At 42.3% G+C, this 17,153-nt stretch overlaps 1 protein-coding gene across 11 annotated transcripts in view; it reads right to left on the bottom strand.

The window, feature by feature from the left end:
- LOC129185897 (band 4.1-like protein 1) overlaps window positions 1-17,153 on the bottom strand; it is a 66,739-nt gene that overhangs the window by 23,070 nt on the left and 26,516 nt on the right. For 9 of the 11 annotated variants that reach the window (XM_054783533.1, XM_054783527.1, XM_054783525.1 and 6 more), the window contains exons 2-6: window positions 12,356-12,486; window positions 9,971-10,138; window positions 7,881-7,985; window positions 4,424-4,466; window positions 256-331 (exon numbers count right to left, since the gene is read on the bottom strand). In XM_054783533.1, coding sequence (XP_054639508.1) covers window positions 256-331; window positions 4,424-4,466; window positions 7,881-7,985; window positions 9,971-10,138; window positions 12,356-12,394 — 431 coding nt within the window. In that variant the 5' untranslated portion in view covers window positions 12,395-12,486. Of the gene's footprint in view, window positions 1-255; window positions 332-4,423; window positions 4,467-7,787; window positions 7,986-9,970; window positions 10,139-12,355; window positions 12,487-17,153 lie in introns of those variants that run through there. The other 2 variants (XM_054783528.1, XM_054783534.1) reach the window with 2 other exon arrangements.

A 17,153-nucleotide genomic window follows, 5' to 3' on the forward strand; every position in this document is an offset into this window, starting at 1 on the left:
ACCTGGTATGTGCCTTATACTCTACCTGGTATGTGCCTTCTACTCTACCTGGTATGTGCCTTATACTCTACCTGGTATGTGCCTTCTACTCTACCTGGTATGTGCTTTATACTCTACCTGGTATGTGCTTTATACTCTACCTGGTATGTGCCTTATACTCTACCTGGTATGTGCCTTCTACTCTACCTGGTATGTGCCTTCTACTCTACCTGGTATGTGCTTTATACTCTACCTGGTATGTGCCTTATACTCTACCTGGTAATATCTTCAGTGAGTTGAGAGGGGTCTGGAGGGTAGAACTTGACAGCAAAGGCAAAGTGCCAGAGACAGTCTGCAGAGAGAAGGAGAGCTGAAAGCTTACAGCTGTCATGCTTGTCCTAGAGAGAAAGGATGTACACCCCCCTGACACTTGGTACACATGTATACTAGAATTAGATCCAATACAAGGGCTGTAATTCATTCAACCTCTCCCTCTCCCGAACCCACAGCACTCGTTAAAGCGTTAGCTGAGGCTGAACACGTGTCCTGCCAATGGCTGGAATGTTGTACTGCCATCCCGCATCACATCTGTAGGTCATACGCCGTTCAGTACCTAATGGCTTCTTCCTTGTTACGGTATTTTGTATATTTATTTGGAACCTAGATATTCACTCCATACAGCAAGGTCAGGTAAGGTAAGGTCAGGTAAGAATGCCCAGTTTTGATTGATGCTTTCCACCAGACGTTAGCAAGAGTGACATCATCAGGAAAAAAACGGCTGGCAATTCTAATTCTAATTCTAATCATCTATTTAGCTTCACCTGTGATTTACCGTAAGTTCCGGACAATAGAACCAGTGTGTAAGCCACACCCACTACATTTAAAGAGAAAAAAAGATGTGTACGTACTGTTTAGAAGCCGCAGGTGTCCGCGTGGTAACATGACATATTTACTACACAAAGATGCTACACCGAAAGATGTTTACACTTTTGATTAATGAAATGCTTTTTTACAAGCAGTGTCATCAGTGCGTTGTAACATGGCTGGTTAAACAGTAGCCTACCAAAAAAGTAACTAATCGCCGTCCTCCTCCTCCTCCTGGGAACCTTTAAAGTCATCTTCTTCAGCATCACAATTAAACAGCCTCATACTTCCTTCTCTCTGTCTCTCTTTCATTGTCACTCTTTGATCACTTTTGTCTGGAGGCCAATTAGCCATTTAGCTTGGACGGTTGGCAGTCCGAGCAGTCCGAACAGAAGCTGTAGTAACTCTACACTTGATCAAACTTACTTAAGATGTGTCGGAGATTCAAAACGTGACGTTAGCTTCCACTTCACTCGCCCACGTCACTACTTCCTGAAGCTGTACTCTAAGCATCATGGGAAATGTAGTTTTTAGCCATTAATTAGCTGCATCGCTGTATTAGCTGCAGGCTTCAAAGCATGAGGAAAAAGTAGTGGCTTATACACCGGAAATGTTGGTAGCACATCATGTAGAAATTTGTAAATAGTTCATGCTGTTATATTTGTAAATAGTTATTTTGATGTTGTTATGTTAGTATAGTTGTTTAGGTATATCAGCTGTCACAAAAGCAAAAAATATTCGTGTCAAAGTGAAAGTTATGCTTGAAATGTATCTTTTCACAAAAAGGTGTTTTTCTCCCTTTTTTAGTGGGCAACTGATATTTTCCTGAAACTTACCTATCTTCTACTGCTGGTTACTAAAGAACAGAAAAAGGTAGAAAAAATATTTCTTCTCCGGTGAAAGACGGGAGTGTAATGTTTCTTTTGGTAGGTTCCATGTTTATAAAACCATAAAAGACAATATTCTGTGTGCCGTGAAAGATCAGTCAAAATGGTCTAAAATGGCCGCTACTGAAGGGGTTGTCTTTTGAAAAATGTCGGATTGAATGAGTTCAGCATTTGATTGGAATGGTAGAAGTACTGTAGCTTTCTTGGCTGCCAATTTTTTAAATATTAAAATGTGTTACTCATTTAAAAATGTCAATTCCAACTCCGACTTTGCAAATTTGTGGATTTCTGGTCTTTTTATTCATTTTTAATTAATTAATTAATTTAAAAAACAGAAAACAGTAATGAAGCATAAAATGGACAACATAACAGTGCGTACAAGACAGCATGCATGTGATGCAACGACGTAACGGCGGTGCAAGATGGCGGCGGCCTGAGTGGCAACGGAAGCGTGCGCTTCTACAGTCAACTTTCTTCCTCCTCAAAACTTGCAGCAGGGTGAATATGAGGTAATATGTCATCGTAAATTGGTGCTGGACTTACAACAAGCAAGCAGTGTGGATTGGAGGCTTGGAGAAACGAAGCCCTGAGAAAAAAATCCCGTCCACGCAGTGTTGGATCAGTAAATAGTCACATCCACACGGGAACGGATTACTGGGTGAAAATGACGTGATAAAAGGGACACCTACATGTGGCGCCGTAAACACACCATGTGACACCAAAACTATAGAAGGAAGAATGCATGCGCACAAGATCCAACGTCTTCCGCTTGTCCGGCTCGTCAAGCCTGACGCCGGAGTGGAAATACTTCAGCGAGTCACTTTGGAGTATCAGACAACAAAATATCAGGAGAATGTCGACTGGAAGTCATGACAGCCAAAATATTCTGATATTGGCTTTTTAGCAGCAGTACACAAAAGGTCACCTCCGGTCACGTGGCAGTGATGTCATCGTTCCCAGAAAGTAGCTCGGCCACAACAAGGCGGTATTATCAGACTGTCCCACTCTGAAAGCCACTTTCCAAAAATACCATTTCAGGGTACCCAGAATGGCCTTGCTGTGTGGATTAAAGGCTAAAACGATGAAATACTTCACCGTTTTGATCTGAAAGCTGTGTGGGCAGGTCCTTAGAGGGAGATGGAGGCGACCTGACAACAGACGGAAGCACGCTGGCCTAGCGCTAGCCTGACAACCTGGCTAAAGGTGAGACCGTGACTGCGATTCCATCTGTACTTTTGATCATCTTTTCTTATCATTCATGAGCGGCGAGGGTCTATGCCTTTTACAATTGAACATGTGGTTAATCAGTGTGTGAGGCATATCATTGAGCCCAAAAGTGGATTGTGCTTCTATGCATTTAGCTTGTTAGCCTCCTTCATCGTGAGCAAGCAATGGCAATTAAAGAGTGACAGGGAGGGTCGCACGGTGGCCTAGTGGTTAGCACGATTCTTCCCACATTCCAAAAATATGCATGCTAGATTCATTGGAGACACTAAATGGTCCATCGGTATGAATGTGAGCGCAAACAGCTGTTTGTCTCTACCAGGATGTACCGCGCCTCTCACCTGAAGACAGCCGGGATAGCAGCACACCCACAGCCCTAGTGTGGACACACTGTCCAGAAAATGGAGAGATGGACTTTTATTGCAAATGTTGATCCAAATTTGGAGTAGAATGCTCATGGAAAGCTACCGGGAGGGTTTGGAGGAGCAACGGTGTGTCTCGATGCAGCATCATGTCAAAAGCAGACATTTTTATGGCCATCTCAACTGCTGGCATTTATTTGCAATTCGCAGGTGGCCTCGGAGGGTAACACCAGCTAATCTTCTGTACAGTCGTCCCTCACAATATTGCGGTTTGATTATCGCTCTCTTGCTATGTTGCAGTTTTCCAGTAATTAATTAATAAATGGTTGCTCATTCGTGGTAGACTACTGTGTATTATTAGCCAAAACATGTTGAAATACAAGTGATTTGTAGCATTCTGGTCACTAGGCGACAGTAATGACACAAAACACTTACATTAGCTTACATTACATTACCTTAACACTGTATGAAGTCACAAAGTCAGCCATGGCAAGTCCGACATGATAGAGTGAAAAAGCCGTAGGTTTTTGGCTTCTTAGGCTAGGAAGAAATAAATTCAAGGCTAACTGGTTAGCTGGCTAGCTTGCGTCCCCGCAGCATAAGAGTTGGGCAATGTATTGTGAACAATGACCAATAGGAGCGGCACGGCTCAGGTGGCAGAGTGGTCGTCTCCCAACCTGAAGTAGGTGAATGTGCTAACAGTGTCAAAGTTCGCTACACAAGTGAAAGACCGTTTGCCATTTAGGAGAGTAAAGGTGACGAGAAGCTTGTCATTTGTTTTACAGGGCTCCAATTATGTTCAAAATCGTACTTAGAAAACAGGTTTTCTACGCACGAACTACGAAAATATTGCATTTATTAACATTGAACATTGAATCATGGAATTGAATTCATCGTGGTCGGGTCTGGAACCAATTAACCGCTATAAAGGAGGAAGGACTGGACACAGCTCATGTATTGGATCTCTTCAGATTGCAGACACAATGTGGCTGGGAGGTGTGAATGACAAGGATGGCATTGTGACGTGAAATTTGTTAACAAATTGTATCGTGCAGCTCCACTGAAAGTAAAACATGTCTCATCCTGGCATCTCCACAAGACACTCACTGCGCATCTGTTTCTTGATTTCCTTGGAGGGGTCCAACCAGTTCTGGAAGACAGAAGGCAGAATTCACACAGGGCAGACCGGAAATATGACAATTGGAAGCACTGATGACACATTTTCTTTTAATTTCCGTCGTGTCCCTAATGAAAGATCACATGGTTAAATAACGCGCGTGAGCCCTCCACTGCTGAGCTGTTAAAATGTGCACAGAGACAATTTAATGAAAGCATCTGTTTCTTCATTGTGTTGCAAATGGCTCCTCTTTACCCTGCTGCTCTTATCGTATTTGATCATGCAGCTCGCTGCATCGCCAGCCACTGGTGCCATTTATTATTTGGCTGCTGTGAGAACTCATGAGGAAATGCTGGGATTTACATGCGCTACACACTCGTTCTACACTGGAAGTAGTTATTAAGTGCATACTCTCTATTGCATATAGAAAATATTGTACGTTGTAAGCGTGCTTTTTGCCAAATATTTTGATTGGTGTCACAAGCTCTTATGCCGCAAGATGATTAAAGCAAGATTAAAACGTGACAATGTCTTGTGGGCACTGGACTTGGCACGAAAATAAATGAAGTGATTAATCACTTAATCACTGGATCATTTTGCTGGCCTCAATATATCGCCATGTGCCTGTGTGTCTGTTTTCCTCGTCTTGTTTCCTCGAAAAGGGTTCATCCTGTGCATTGGTTTCAGCACCTTGGCACGTTTATTCCATCCAACAACGGCATGAATGGAGTGAGCCCTTTTGTCAGTCATACAGTCTCTCTGTCTCGGTGGGTGGAGGCGGGGCTGCTAGCATACGCACAGAGTGCAGAAGAGTGTAGTCTCGTGAAGGTAACGCAGTAGAAATGAGTAGATTGCAATATATTGTCATATTTTTTACATTTTTTCCTTGTACTTTTTCCAAAAGTAATGTTAAAATCTCGTCTTGAATCATTCTCGTAGACCCAATCTCATGTATCGTCTCGTGCCTCCTGACACCCCCGATATTTTGCCATATAATCTAACATTCAATAATATAGGCGACCTTATATAATGCTAGATTCTTCTTTTCATGAAAAATTTTAAACAAAAAGCTTTACTTGCATCTGAAAGTTAATTGAGTGACGTGAGATTTCTTTATAGATGCTGAGTCTCTTATAGATGCTGGCAAAAAAGTATATCCAGCTCTTTAATGAGAACTCCAGATGTGACTTCAAGTTGCGCCGCGTAAGATCACTGCAGTTCAACTTGACATTGTGCTTTTGCATTGACTTTTATTTTTGGTATCTTTCATGCAAGTTAACTTCTGTAAAAAGCCTCATGCTCCTCCCCAATCCTCAAACATCTCAAATGCATCAAGTCACAGCATGCTGCTAAATTGTCTCTACGGTAACGACAGTTCGAGAGGAAATGCGCATTTAAAAGGGACTTGTCATCTTTTCTGTCTTCAAAAGGCGGCCTGTTGCGCAATCACATACCTGCTGGTGAGGCCAACGTCTGTCAAGACCTGCAACCTACCAATTAGCTAACATGTGAACGGACACGGAGGCCCCTCTTTTGTGGCTTCATACAATCACGCTTTTTCAGAAGTACATAAAAAATGCTGTTTCATGGTTGAATGCAGCTTATTATTCATCAGAAATACGCGTATTGAAGCCAATTTGACTCATTACATTACGCAGTATCAAACATAGCAATGGATAAATGAATTCCAATACAAGTCTAAGGCATTCAGAAGATGCAGAGACGCTGTGAATGATATGTAGTATTCTACACTGGTCACCAGGTGTCAGTAATGTTTCTGTAATGTTCGGTGAGACACACAAGCACCAGACTTGATCGCCGGAACAACAGGCTTTTATTGCAGGTTTGAATGACCTCACAACAGGCACAGTAATCCCTAGTGCGAGCGAAAAACTCAACATCACATCCTGTCCACCCCCCACTCAGCTCCCCCAGCACTGGAACACACTTACAGCAACAAACAAGCACATGAGCCTTATGTATGTCTTAAATGGCTTATTTTCTGTTACTATGTCTACTATATATGGTAATACACGTGTAAAAGGTGACTATGGGGGGGGGCGTATTTCATGTCTAGAGGGCTCTAATGTTAAAAAAAAACAAAACATTTACACTAGAATGTCGTCAACAGGTTTTCTATGCCCTAACTATGAAAATATTCCATTTCTAAATAAGGAATCCTACTTGGCAGATATTCACTTATCACAGTTGGGTCTCAAACCAACCAACCACGATAAACGAGGGATTACTGTACAGCAGGGTTGTCACAGGATCTCATGTCACAAGATCTTGTGGAATTAAAACGTGACAAGATTTCAGCACCTTGGCGCGTTTGTTCCATAGAACAACGGCATGAACGGCGTGAGCCCTTCTGTCAGACATACAGTCTCTTTGTCTCGGTGGGTGGAGGCGGGGCCGCTAGCATACACACAGAGTGCAGGAGAGTGTAATGTAGTACAAATTAAATTAGTAGATTGCAATTTATTTTTTCTATTTTTTCATTGTACTTTTCTTAAAAGTAATGTTAAAATCTCAACTCGTCCTTCAATCAATCTTGTGTTTCGTCTCGTGACTGGAGAATGCCTCGTGACACCACTACTGTATCCTCACAAATATTAACCAAACACTGTTTATGCTCCCATTTCTCATGAGCTGAACTCAAAGATGTAAAACTTTTCATTTATTTTCATTTTTAATAAAAGGCCTGTCTCTCTCACGTATTGTTTAGAAATCTGTCTAAATCTGTTAGTGAGGATTCATTTGGATCCAATAGTATTTGCCAGAGAGAGAGGCCTTTTGTGCACATTAAAAAAGTTTGAGATCTTCTCAAGTTCATCTCATGAAAACCGGGAGCCAAACCGAAGTGTTTATATTTTTGTTGAGTGTACATTTCAAACATGTACCGATACTGCCTTTCAAAAGTAGCCTAAGAATAAGAGGACATTATTTGTCAGAAATAGTCTCATCCACTCTCCGAGCCAATGAACTTCAACTCCAAAAAGCGTTAGTTCAATGATATGCAACAGTTGCTAACATGCTAACATGTGGATGTCTATCGTACAGTACTTTTATGACTGACAGTTATCCCCAGTTAGGTTGTGTCACCCAGCAGCTACAAAGTCATTTCATTTTGCTGATAAGCTACCGTCCTTGGGTTCACAAAAAACAAGACTGTTTGTGTCCCACTCTGCGTACAAGAAATCTGTTTAATTACATTTAGAATGTGCATCTTGCAAATTGGTCATTTTTATCTTTCCATCAGCAAGTTTTCCACACACAGCATGCAGTCTGACGAAGCATTTGCTCTTTCCATTCATTTCAAAGTGATGGAGCGTGCATATTGGAGAGACTCACCCCAGCCAACAAGTGAGAGGCATGCTGATTGCTTCGTGCATGTTCACGCACCCAAATAACCCATTACAACATTATGGCGAACAATCCTCTGACCTTTTGGGTGTCTGTGTCTGCAAAGGTCAGGCCAAAGTAGTCCTTCTCCAGCAAATTGAGGTGCTCACACACCACGTCTATCAGCGTCTGTCCTTTCGAGTGTTTCTGCAGTGACAATGAATACAAGACAGAGAAAACAATGATTTCCTTAAAAGGTTGTTTGGTCCGCCAATAGCCAGGGTGCTTCTCCCAATACTTGACAGCGGCAATGAAAGGACGCGTGATTGAAGATGCGCCAACAGCAGAGAAAGCATCGCTATTGTCATCCAGGAAATGTCACTGACAAGATGACAAGAGGGCTGGAAGAGACTGAAGATTCTTGTTGGATGCCAGTCGTGTTGTGATTGTGATTATCATACAAGTATGATTACAAAAGCTTTATTACAATTTGCCAATAAGACCAGCTTTGGTTGATTGTGGCTAAAAAATGTGTGTTTTTTTCCAACGCAGTCATATTTCCGTCATCGGACATTGAAGACGTTTTAGTCATATTTTCTGAACTGTAAATCGCACGAGACATTTATTTTGAAATTTATTTCACAAAATCCGAGACCAAGAACAGACATTTAATCTGGAAAGGCAAGTTACTCAGCTAGACCGGGGGTCGGCAACCCGTACCTCCGCAGCAGCATGCGGCTATTCAGCCTCCTTCTCCTCCTCGTGGCTCCTTTTGCAATTCTCGCATGGTTTTTTAACACCGAGTGGGGAGAAAAGAGGTTTTGAAAAGAGTTAAAAATATCCGACTATTGGTAAGACAGTTCATGAATGCATCCATGAGTTCTGACTGGTGATTGGATGAGCACGAGGAAGGGCGGAGGAAACGGTGTTGGGGTGCCTGTGCTCATCGGGACATGACAGATATGCCTTTTCACACAACACACTTCGGGCCTTCAAAATAAGAGCGCTGTTCACCACATACTGCCTAATTGTGTCAACCGGGGGTGCCCATTATGTCGATCGCAAGCTACCGGTCAATCGCCAACGTAGTGTGGGTCGATCACATAAATGTCACTTTGCAGATGTCACGTGACATCAGTCAGCCGGCATGAAGCTCCCCTCCTGATTCGCTGCTCCTCCTCCCACAGCAAAGATAAAGCGGTGAGCAGACGTCTAAAGCGACATGCAGAGACGCAGCTTTCATCTTTATTATTCTGATTACGGGGAAACTAACTCGGCGGGAAGATGCTATTTGCAGAACACAAGTTTTCATGAATAACTGGAAAACGTGCCCATTGCAGAAACCTTTTTAATACGCTGCCTTGACTTGGGCTGCTTTGTCTTTTCATGATCATTTTCATTTCTTGTACATCTAAAAGGTTTGATAGCATGCTACTACTGGGATCCAGCATGCTACTACTGGGATCCAGCATGCTACTACTGGGATCCAGCATGCTACTACTGGGATCCAGCATGCTACTACTGGGATCCAGCATGCTACTACTGGGATCCAGCATACTACTACTGGGATCCAGCATGCTACTACTGGGATCCAGCATGCTACTACTGGGATCCAGCATGCTACTACTGGGATCCAGCATGCTACTACTGGGATCCAGCATGCTACTACTGGGATCCAGCATGCTACTACTGGGATCCAGCATACTACTACTGGGATCCAGCATGCTACTACTGGCATCCAGCATGCTACTACTGGGATCCAGCATACTACTAATATGAATAAGCAGTGAGCAGTCCAGGTTGTACCCGGCCTCTTGCCTAAGAAAGATATCTCCAAAATCTACACGATGCAAATGTGATCTGTTAGTTTTGACAGTCTTCGCTTGAATATACGTAGATATGTTCTTATGTATTTACAATATCACTTCTAGTTTGTCTTCCATGCAAGAGAGAAATGTCATTACTTCAATGTCAGGTCGTTATGAGTCAACATAACACATGTCTACGCAGAAACGGTTTTTCTGCTTCACTTTGTGTTAAAGCAAATGTAACATTGCTCTGGTCTCGCGCCCGCCATGAGCTCTCAGCATGGCATCATCTCTCATATTTCCGTTGCCTGCGTCATCCACTCTGTGCTCGCCTTCGAACAGAAGAAAGAGAACCCGTTCCCGCATGTGCTTTATCATGCATACCTCAATGTCTCCTTTGAAATCAGACAAATCCAGCAGCGCTACTTTAAACGCTGTTGTTTTAAGTCGCTTGGAGCTTTTCTGTGGTGATTTGAGGTTCTTGTTTGGGGATGTCTTCTCAGACGTGTCATCGCTTCCTTTGACTTCATCTAGAAGCTTGGAATTCTGCTCCTTCAGTAACATAAAAGCAAAAGAGCGTTAGCTGCACACATGTAGTTTGTATTGACACATCTTGAATACAGTACATCCCCGCGCTTTGCCAGTTCACAGCCCTGCAAATTGGTGATTTTTTTTGTTTTTCTCCAGAAATAGACCATTTCTTTCCAAGAAAACGCATCTCATTCACCAGAAGTTGGTAACCATTTATAGAAATGTGACAATACAGCTAAGCTATGCAGCACATACCTGTATGTACTACTGTTAGAAAGTCCACCACTTTTACCCGTTTAAGTCGCTATGCTTCATTGATAGTGTTTTTATGTCAAGTGATGAGATTTCGCACTTTGTTCAGCGGTCCTTGAAGGGACCATAGTTGCTGTGAGACGCAAAAGCAAAACTTATATACATTGTCCCTCATTTGTAGTGGTTAATTGGTTCCAGACCCTAAAAATGTATTTATCAGTGGAATATATTCGTAGTTAGAGCACAGTAAACCTGTTTAGTACTTTCTACATACAGTTTTTAACATTATTACAGCCCGGTAGACATGAAATTACACACCTATAGTCACCTTTACACTCCTATTATTCATTGTTTACATCACATTGTGCAACTCTTATGCTGCAGGGACTCGAGACGGCCGCGAGCTAGCGAGCCAGAAAGCTAGTGTGCTAGTGAATCAAAAATTAAGAAGCCAAAAACTTACCACTTCCACATGGAATGGAGGAGAGAGTTGTTTTTTTTTCACTCTATCATGTCGGCCATGCCATGGCTGACTTCATGACTTGATGCAGTGTTAAGGCAATGTCATGTAAGGTAATGTCTCATCAATGTTTTGTGTAATTACTGCCACCTGGTGACCAGAAGACGACATACCACTCGTATTCCAATTTGTTTGTTTTGACTAATAATAGACCGTAGTATACCACAAAACTGAAACTGAAAACTGAAAAAAAGGGAGCAATAATCGAACCGCAATATTGCGAGGGACTGAATATTATATATTATATATTATATGATATATGCTGTATAACAATCTGGCCTCAACACTTGCAGTGCGGTCAACACAAAAGTCAAGGTGAACGTTAATGTAAAAGTCAATGTGATTGTAGGTCATGACTGGAAGTACAACAGGCAAGCAGTGTGGATAATGTAGACGTGTGCGGTTGTCATGCTACACCGTGACTCCCATTCATCTGCTCTATCCATCATTATTATCAGATGCTCTTGGTGACTACTTGTTTTGCATTTAGCTTGTTAGCGTCAGTCGCTAGTGAACAATGGAGAGAAAGGGCTCTAAAGTCTAATATAATAATCCCAATTGACACTTTTATTGCAATGTTGATCCAAAATGGGAGGAGAACGTCAACGTCAGGCTAGCGGGAGGGTTTGGAGGGATAGGAGCAAGCCGTGTGTCAAAAGTATGTTTTTTATTGGTGTACCAATTATTGGGTGATTTTCCCCATTCGCTGGTAGGCATGGAATGTCACTCCCGTGAAAAGTGGGGATCGACTGTACCCCCAACGATGCATACCAACTATTAAAAATGGCCCAAGCATCTAAAAAAAAAAAAGTAACTGCCTTGTGATTGTTACCCAACATGAACAAGGCCTAAAAAATGTGGGATGCAAAAATGCAACCCTCCTCATGACCAAGCATGCAATCAAATCCATGTCTCATTAGTTCCTTTGTTTTCTCTTTGAAACCAACACGAAGAACACGGAGAACAGTGTGCTTTTATTTAATGAAAGCAAATATGAAAAAGATATGAACTTACTTTTAGCGATTCAGCTTGGTTTAGTTTGACGTGGACTAAACAAATGCAGAAGAAGAAATGGGAGGATCGGGAGACTTAAGAATACACAAAATGGTTTTGAGGCCTTCGCTGGCATAATTGCACGTTTCGAAAGAGGCAAACTGCACTCTGAAATATATAAGATAATTATGCACCACAGTAGTGTCAGGGTGACAGCATAAGCGATGCAGGCTGGCTCCGCCCCCTCCAAGCCTCTTCCAGGTCAACTCAGCGTCTCAGATATCGCAGATTCACAAAAATGTACTTTATACGCTTGTTGTCGATGTTCTTCGTATTTGGTTCACTTAATAGATGTCAAATAAGAAAAAAAAAGTTATTTTATTTGTTTTGCTTTTGTTTCCAAAAGCTAATTACGCAGACATTTCACTCTACATTAACACAAGCTAACAGTTTTAGCATCAGGCTGTGCCCACCTGTTTGGCCATTTTGCCATCCAAGGTTGATCCCTGCATGTCTGCCGCTGCCCCCTGTTGTCTGGGAGGACTCCTGGCCTCTACGACGCTCGCCAAGCACACACTTCTGTCACTTGAGCCAAGACAGCAACCTGGAACAGATCAAACAAATACTTGAACAGAAATATAGAAAGAGTGTTTAAACATTCCAGTGTCTTGTTTTGCATGATGTATTAGTTTTGTTAAGTCTGATAGGGCAACTGCATTGTATATGTGCACTTTTTCCCTGCACAAGACATAAAAAGAAAGACGTGCATCATATTGTCCTGCCCAACACCCCCTACAGTGGGTTCGTATGGATGCCAGTGAAACAAAAGCATTTGCTGGAACAGCTGTCCAAGATTGGAGTGTTTAGAGATCATATACTGTATTATAGCTTTAGTAGGGTTTTTGTTTTTGATTTTAAAGTTCACATAGCCCTCCCCTCGCTACCTCACAGCTTAGACATCGCTAGGTCACTTTAGCGTGCTTTTTCAAAAATGAATGATGAATGAACGCAGTTTCATGGTTGACTATGGCGACGTTGTATGTAGTATTCTGGTCACTAGCATCAGTAATGAAACAGTGATGAGACGTGACATTACCTTAACACTGCATGGAGTCAGCCATGGCATGTCTGACCTGATAGAAGGAACAAAACATTATCCTCCCATTCAGTGTGGAAGTGGTAAGGTTTTGGCTTTTAAGTTTAGAAGAAATAAATGTGAGGCTAACTGGTTAGCTCGCTAGCTTGTTAGGTCGCCGGGTTGCTCGCTAGCGGCCGTCTCGAGTCCCTGCAGCATAAGAAAATATGAATAGTCATGTAAAAGTGACTATAGGCGTGTTATTTCATCGTAATAACGTTAAAAACCGTATTTGGAACGTCTTAACATGTTTTCTATGCTCTAACTACAAAAATATTTCATTTATTAATACTGAAGCCAATATCGCAGAATTCATGTATCACGGTCTGGAACCAATTAACCGCTACGTGAGAGACGACTGTAACGGGAAATTCCTCATTTGAAGGAGTGAACTTTAGAACTATCTGATCCCACAAGCTCAGAAACAAAACGCACGTGAGCCGGAACCAATTGTTGACTCCGCTTGACTGAGGGACAGGCATGACTTCTTTCACAAGGAAAGAGGACTGTGAAACCCTTCCTCACTTTCACTTCCTCCCTGCTCGTTTGTCAATTCCACGCCATCATTTGTCTTCACAGTGTTTGACAGAAACGACCGCAGCTTTTCATTTGGACAGACGGCATTTAAGCTTGGGAGCGTTCACAGAAGTACACCGGATCAAAACAAACTAAAACATGTCATCATTAAACAAGCGGTGTTCACTGAATCTTTATGAACTGCGAGGAGGGAATGTGCAGACGTTCACATTATCTTTAAGTGAGAGGGTGTTGCTTCATGTAAAACATAGCTTTTTTTGCTTCCTGTTAGAAACCGCAAGAACGGGTGTGTTGGCAGGCGCAAGTGTTTCCTTGCAGGTCAACAAATCTCCGCTGCTCTATTTTGCCTTGCAAGATATGCTGCAAAATATTGATTTTGCTGTACGGCAGGACGGATTTTGACAAAATATGTGCAGAAATCGATGGACAGCGAAAGAGGAAGAAGATCACACTACTACAGATGACTGTGTTGGTATTTTTGTTTGTTTAGTTGATGAATTGTTGATTAAATATGCAAAAATAAGAAAGCTATGCCAGCGAAATAAGCTTCTACACAGTACAGTACTGCAGTACTGCACTCGAAAACGTGGAAATCCCAGCAAGATGAAATATTTGAAATCTATGCTTATTTTTGAAAAAAAAGACCAATTTGCTGATCTTACATTTTTATGTTTGTAGATTTAGTTCTTTGATAGAGACAGGGCAAAGACACAAGTGCATATTTATCAACATTTTTTGCAACTTCAGTCCCTGAGCTGCAGGTGGATGTTTAGTACAAGAACAGTAACATTTGACATGAAAGATGAGAAGAAAAGAAAAACAGTAATCAAACAACGGGCATAAAACCCTGTGCACTCGACAAAACCATACGTTTGGGAGACATAACGTGCTGGAATAATACTGAAATCTGCCATTTTAGTAACAATAGTAAGCATAATAGATTCCACTTTATATAGTGCTTTTCAAGGCACCCAAAGCACTTCATAATGAAGTGAACCCATTATTCATTATTCATTCACTCCTCAGTCACACCCTGGTGGTGGTAAACTAAATCTGTAGCCTCAGCTGCCGTGGGCCGTAGTCTGACAGAAACGTGCCTGCCAACTCACGCCTACGGTCTCTCCGACCACCACCAAACATTCATTCCCATTCAAGATTGAAGAGTTTTATTGTCATGTGCACAGTAAAACAGGTGGTTCTGCTATGCAATGACATTCTTATTCTGTTCATTCTCCCAGAAAAAGAAAGAAAGAAAAACACAAGAAAAAGAATAAGAACATAAGAAACATAAACATAAATACCAATAAATTAAGCAACAACAACAGAAGAGACATTAATACAAATAAACAAACAAATAAATAAATAAATAAATAAATAAAGTGCTATGAGTGTGTGCGTGTGTTGCGTGCGGCGTGTGTGAGTGCTTCGTTGAGAAGCCTGATGGCCTGTGGGTAAAAGCTGTTTGCCAGCCTTGTGGTCCTGGACTTCAAACTCCTGTAGCGTCTGCCTGACGGTAGGAGTGTGAATAATGAGTGTTGTGGATGTGTGCTGTCCTTGATGAGGTTGTGTGTTCTTCGTAGGACTCTAGTTTTATAAATGTCTTGCAGTGAGGGGAGGGCTGCCCCAACAATGTTCTGTGAGGTCTTGATCACCCGCTGGAGTGCCTTCCTATCACGTGTTGTACAGTTACCGTACCAAACAGTGATGGAGGCGGTAAGGACACTTTCCATAGTGCATCTGTAGAAGCAACTCAGGATTGTGGTGGGCATGCCAAATTTCCTCAGTCTTCTCAGGAAGTACAGTCTCCTTTGGGACTTCTTCAGAATTTGTTGGGTGTTGTGAGACCAGGTGAGGTCCTCGCTGATGTGTGTGCCAAGGAACTTGAAGGTTTTCACCCTCTCCACCTCAGTCTCATCAATAAACAGGGGTCTATGCGGCTCCTTTTCCCTTGTTCTTGGGTCGATGATCATCTCTTTAGTCTTATCTGTATTGAGAAGGAGATTGTTATCACGACACCAAGCTATGAGGTCCGCCACCTCTCTTCTGTATGATGTTTCAACACCACCAGTGATCAGTCCGATGACTGTAGTGTCATCCGCAAATTTAATGATGCTGGTGTTGTTCTGGGAGGCCACGCAATCGTAGGTGAAGAGCGTCTGGGGCTACGTCCACACAGCTGAAAGGTACTGTTAGTGGATACTGGGTCAGTCTTTGAGCAAAGGTAGGGTTGCAACAATTAATCAATGAATCGATGATTAATCCATTATCCAATTAATCAACAACTATTTAAGTATTTGCTTAATGTTTTTTTGGTACAGAATTGCAAATATCTTTTGTTTCAGCTTCTCAAATTTGAATATGTTTTCATTTCCTTAGTCATCCATAAAGCAGACCTATCATATTTGTGTTTTAGACAAAAGATATTCACACACATCAGCGTTGACTTTGGAAAAACGCGATGGACATTTTTGCCTCTTTTCTGATGTGTTGCAGACCAAACCACTAATTGTTGGTGTTGCTTTAGTTTCTATTGATTTGGTCCATCTATTTTCTATACCGCTTCTCCTCTTTAGGGTCGCGGGGGTATGCTGGATAATACTTCAAATAAAATGCATCAAACGTTCCAAGGTTTCTATCTTAGTTTACAGTTTACAGTGACCTGTTGTGACTTGAGGTGTTTTGAGGCCTGACTGACATCAGGATAACGTCTGACTTGTGGTGTTTCCTGACGTCCCTCGTGGCCATAACAGGTTTCAATCAATTCAAAGAAAACCTGAATGAACGTCTCAGCATCCAAAGTGAATTTTGTGCAATAAAGCGTCCATTATGGAGACGTTTTCTCTGAAAATGAGATAAATCGCTCAATTAGCACAAACGGATCTTGCAGAGCACAGCAATGGAGCTACAGTACGTGGATGTGCTCATTTCATTGCAACAGACTGTTACCCACAATCGACCCAGTGAGCGAACCCACTGCAGAACGATGCACAATGTGCAGTTAGAAAATGAATGTGTGTGCGTACTGGAGTGGCACAGTGCTGCATATCTATTCTCACGGACATCACAGGGAGAACATTCCAACTTTGGATCCTGATTAAAGCCTCCAGAATCATCTCTGGCATTTCCCATTAGTCTATGATGGCAGACAGAGAGGGCATCAGGGAGGGGGCACTCATGTATGCATGTCTGTGGAAGAGTACTGGCTGAGCTCAGAGAATCAGTTGCCATGGTAACAGCACAGCGTACACCTGATGGCCTCTCTCTCTCCTCAGAGGGGTGGTAGAAACAGTACACAAACTTTTGTAATCCATGCAATAAACGTTAGCACTTCCTGTAAGTCCAAGATTTGGTACATTCCCCTTCTGGTTGGCTAATCACACTAATTCACAAACGTCCGTTTCTGGGTCATGTGATTGTTAGCACCTGAGACGTCGTCTAGTGGTTGTGGCTTGTTGTTCAGCGGAGAGTAAGCGCTTTATGCCACTCATCCTCCACTCCTGCCTCCTTCTCAATCACATCTCCGCATTTGGTGACCCTCGACGTGAGCAAAATGTCGGCCGACGGCAGCGCGGCCATACCGGCGCCTATCAATGCTAACA

The sequence above is a fragment of the Dunckerocampus dactyliophorus genome, chromosome 8, assembly GCF_027744805.1.
Source record: "Dunckerocampus dactyliophorus isolate RoL2022-P2 chromosome 8, RoL_Ddac_1.1, whole genome shotgun sequence".
Lineage (NCBI taxonomy): Eukaryota > Metazoa > Chordata > Actinopteri > Syngnathiformes > Syngnathidae > Dunckerocampus > Dunckerocampus dactyliophorus.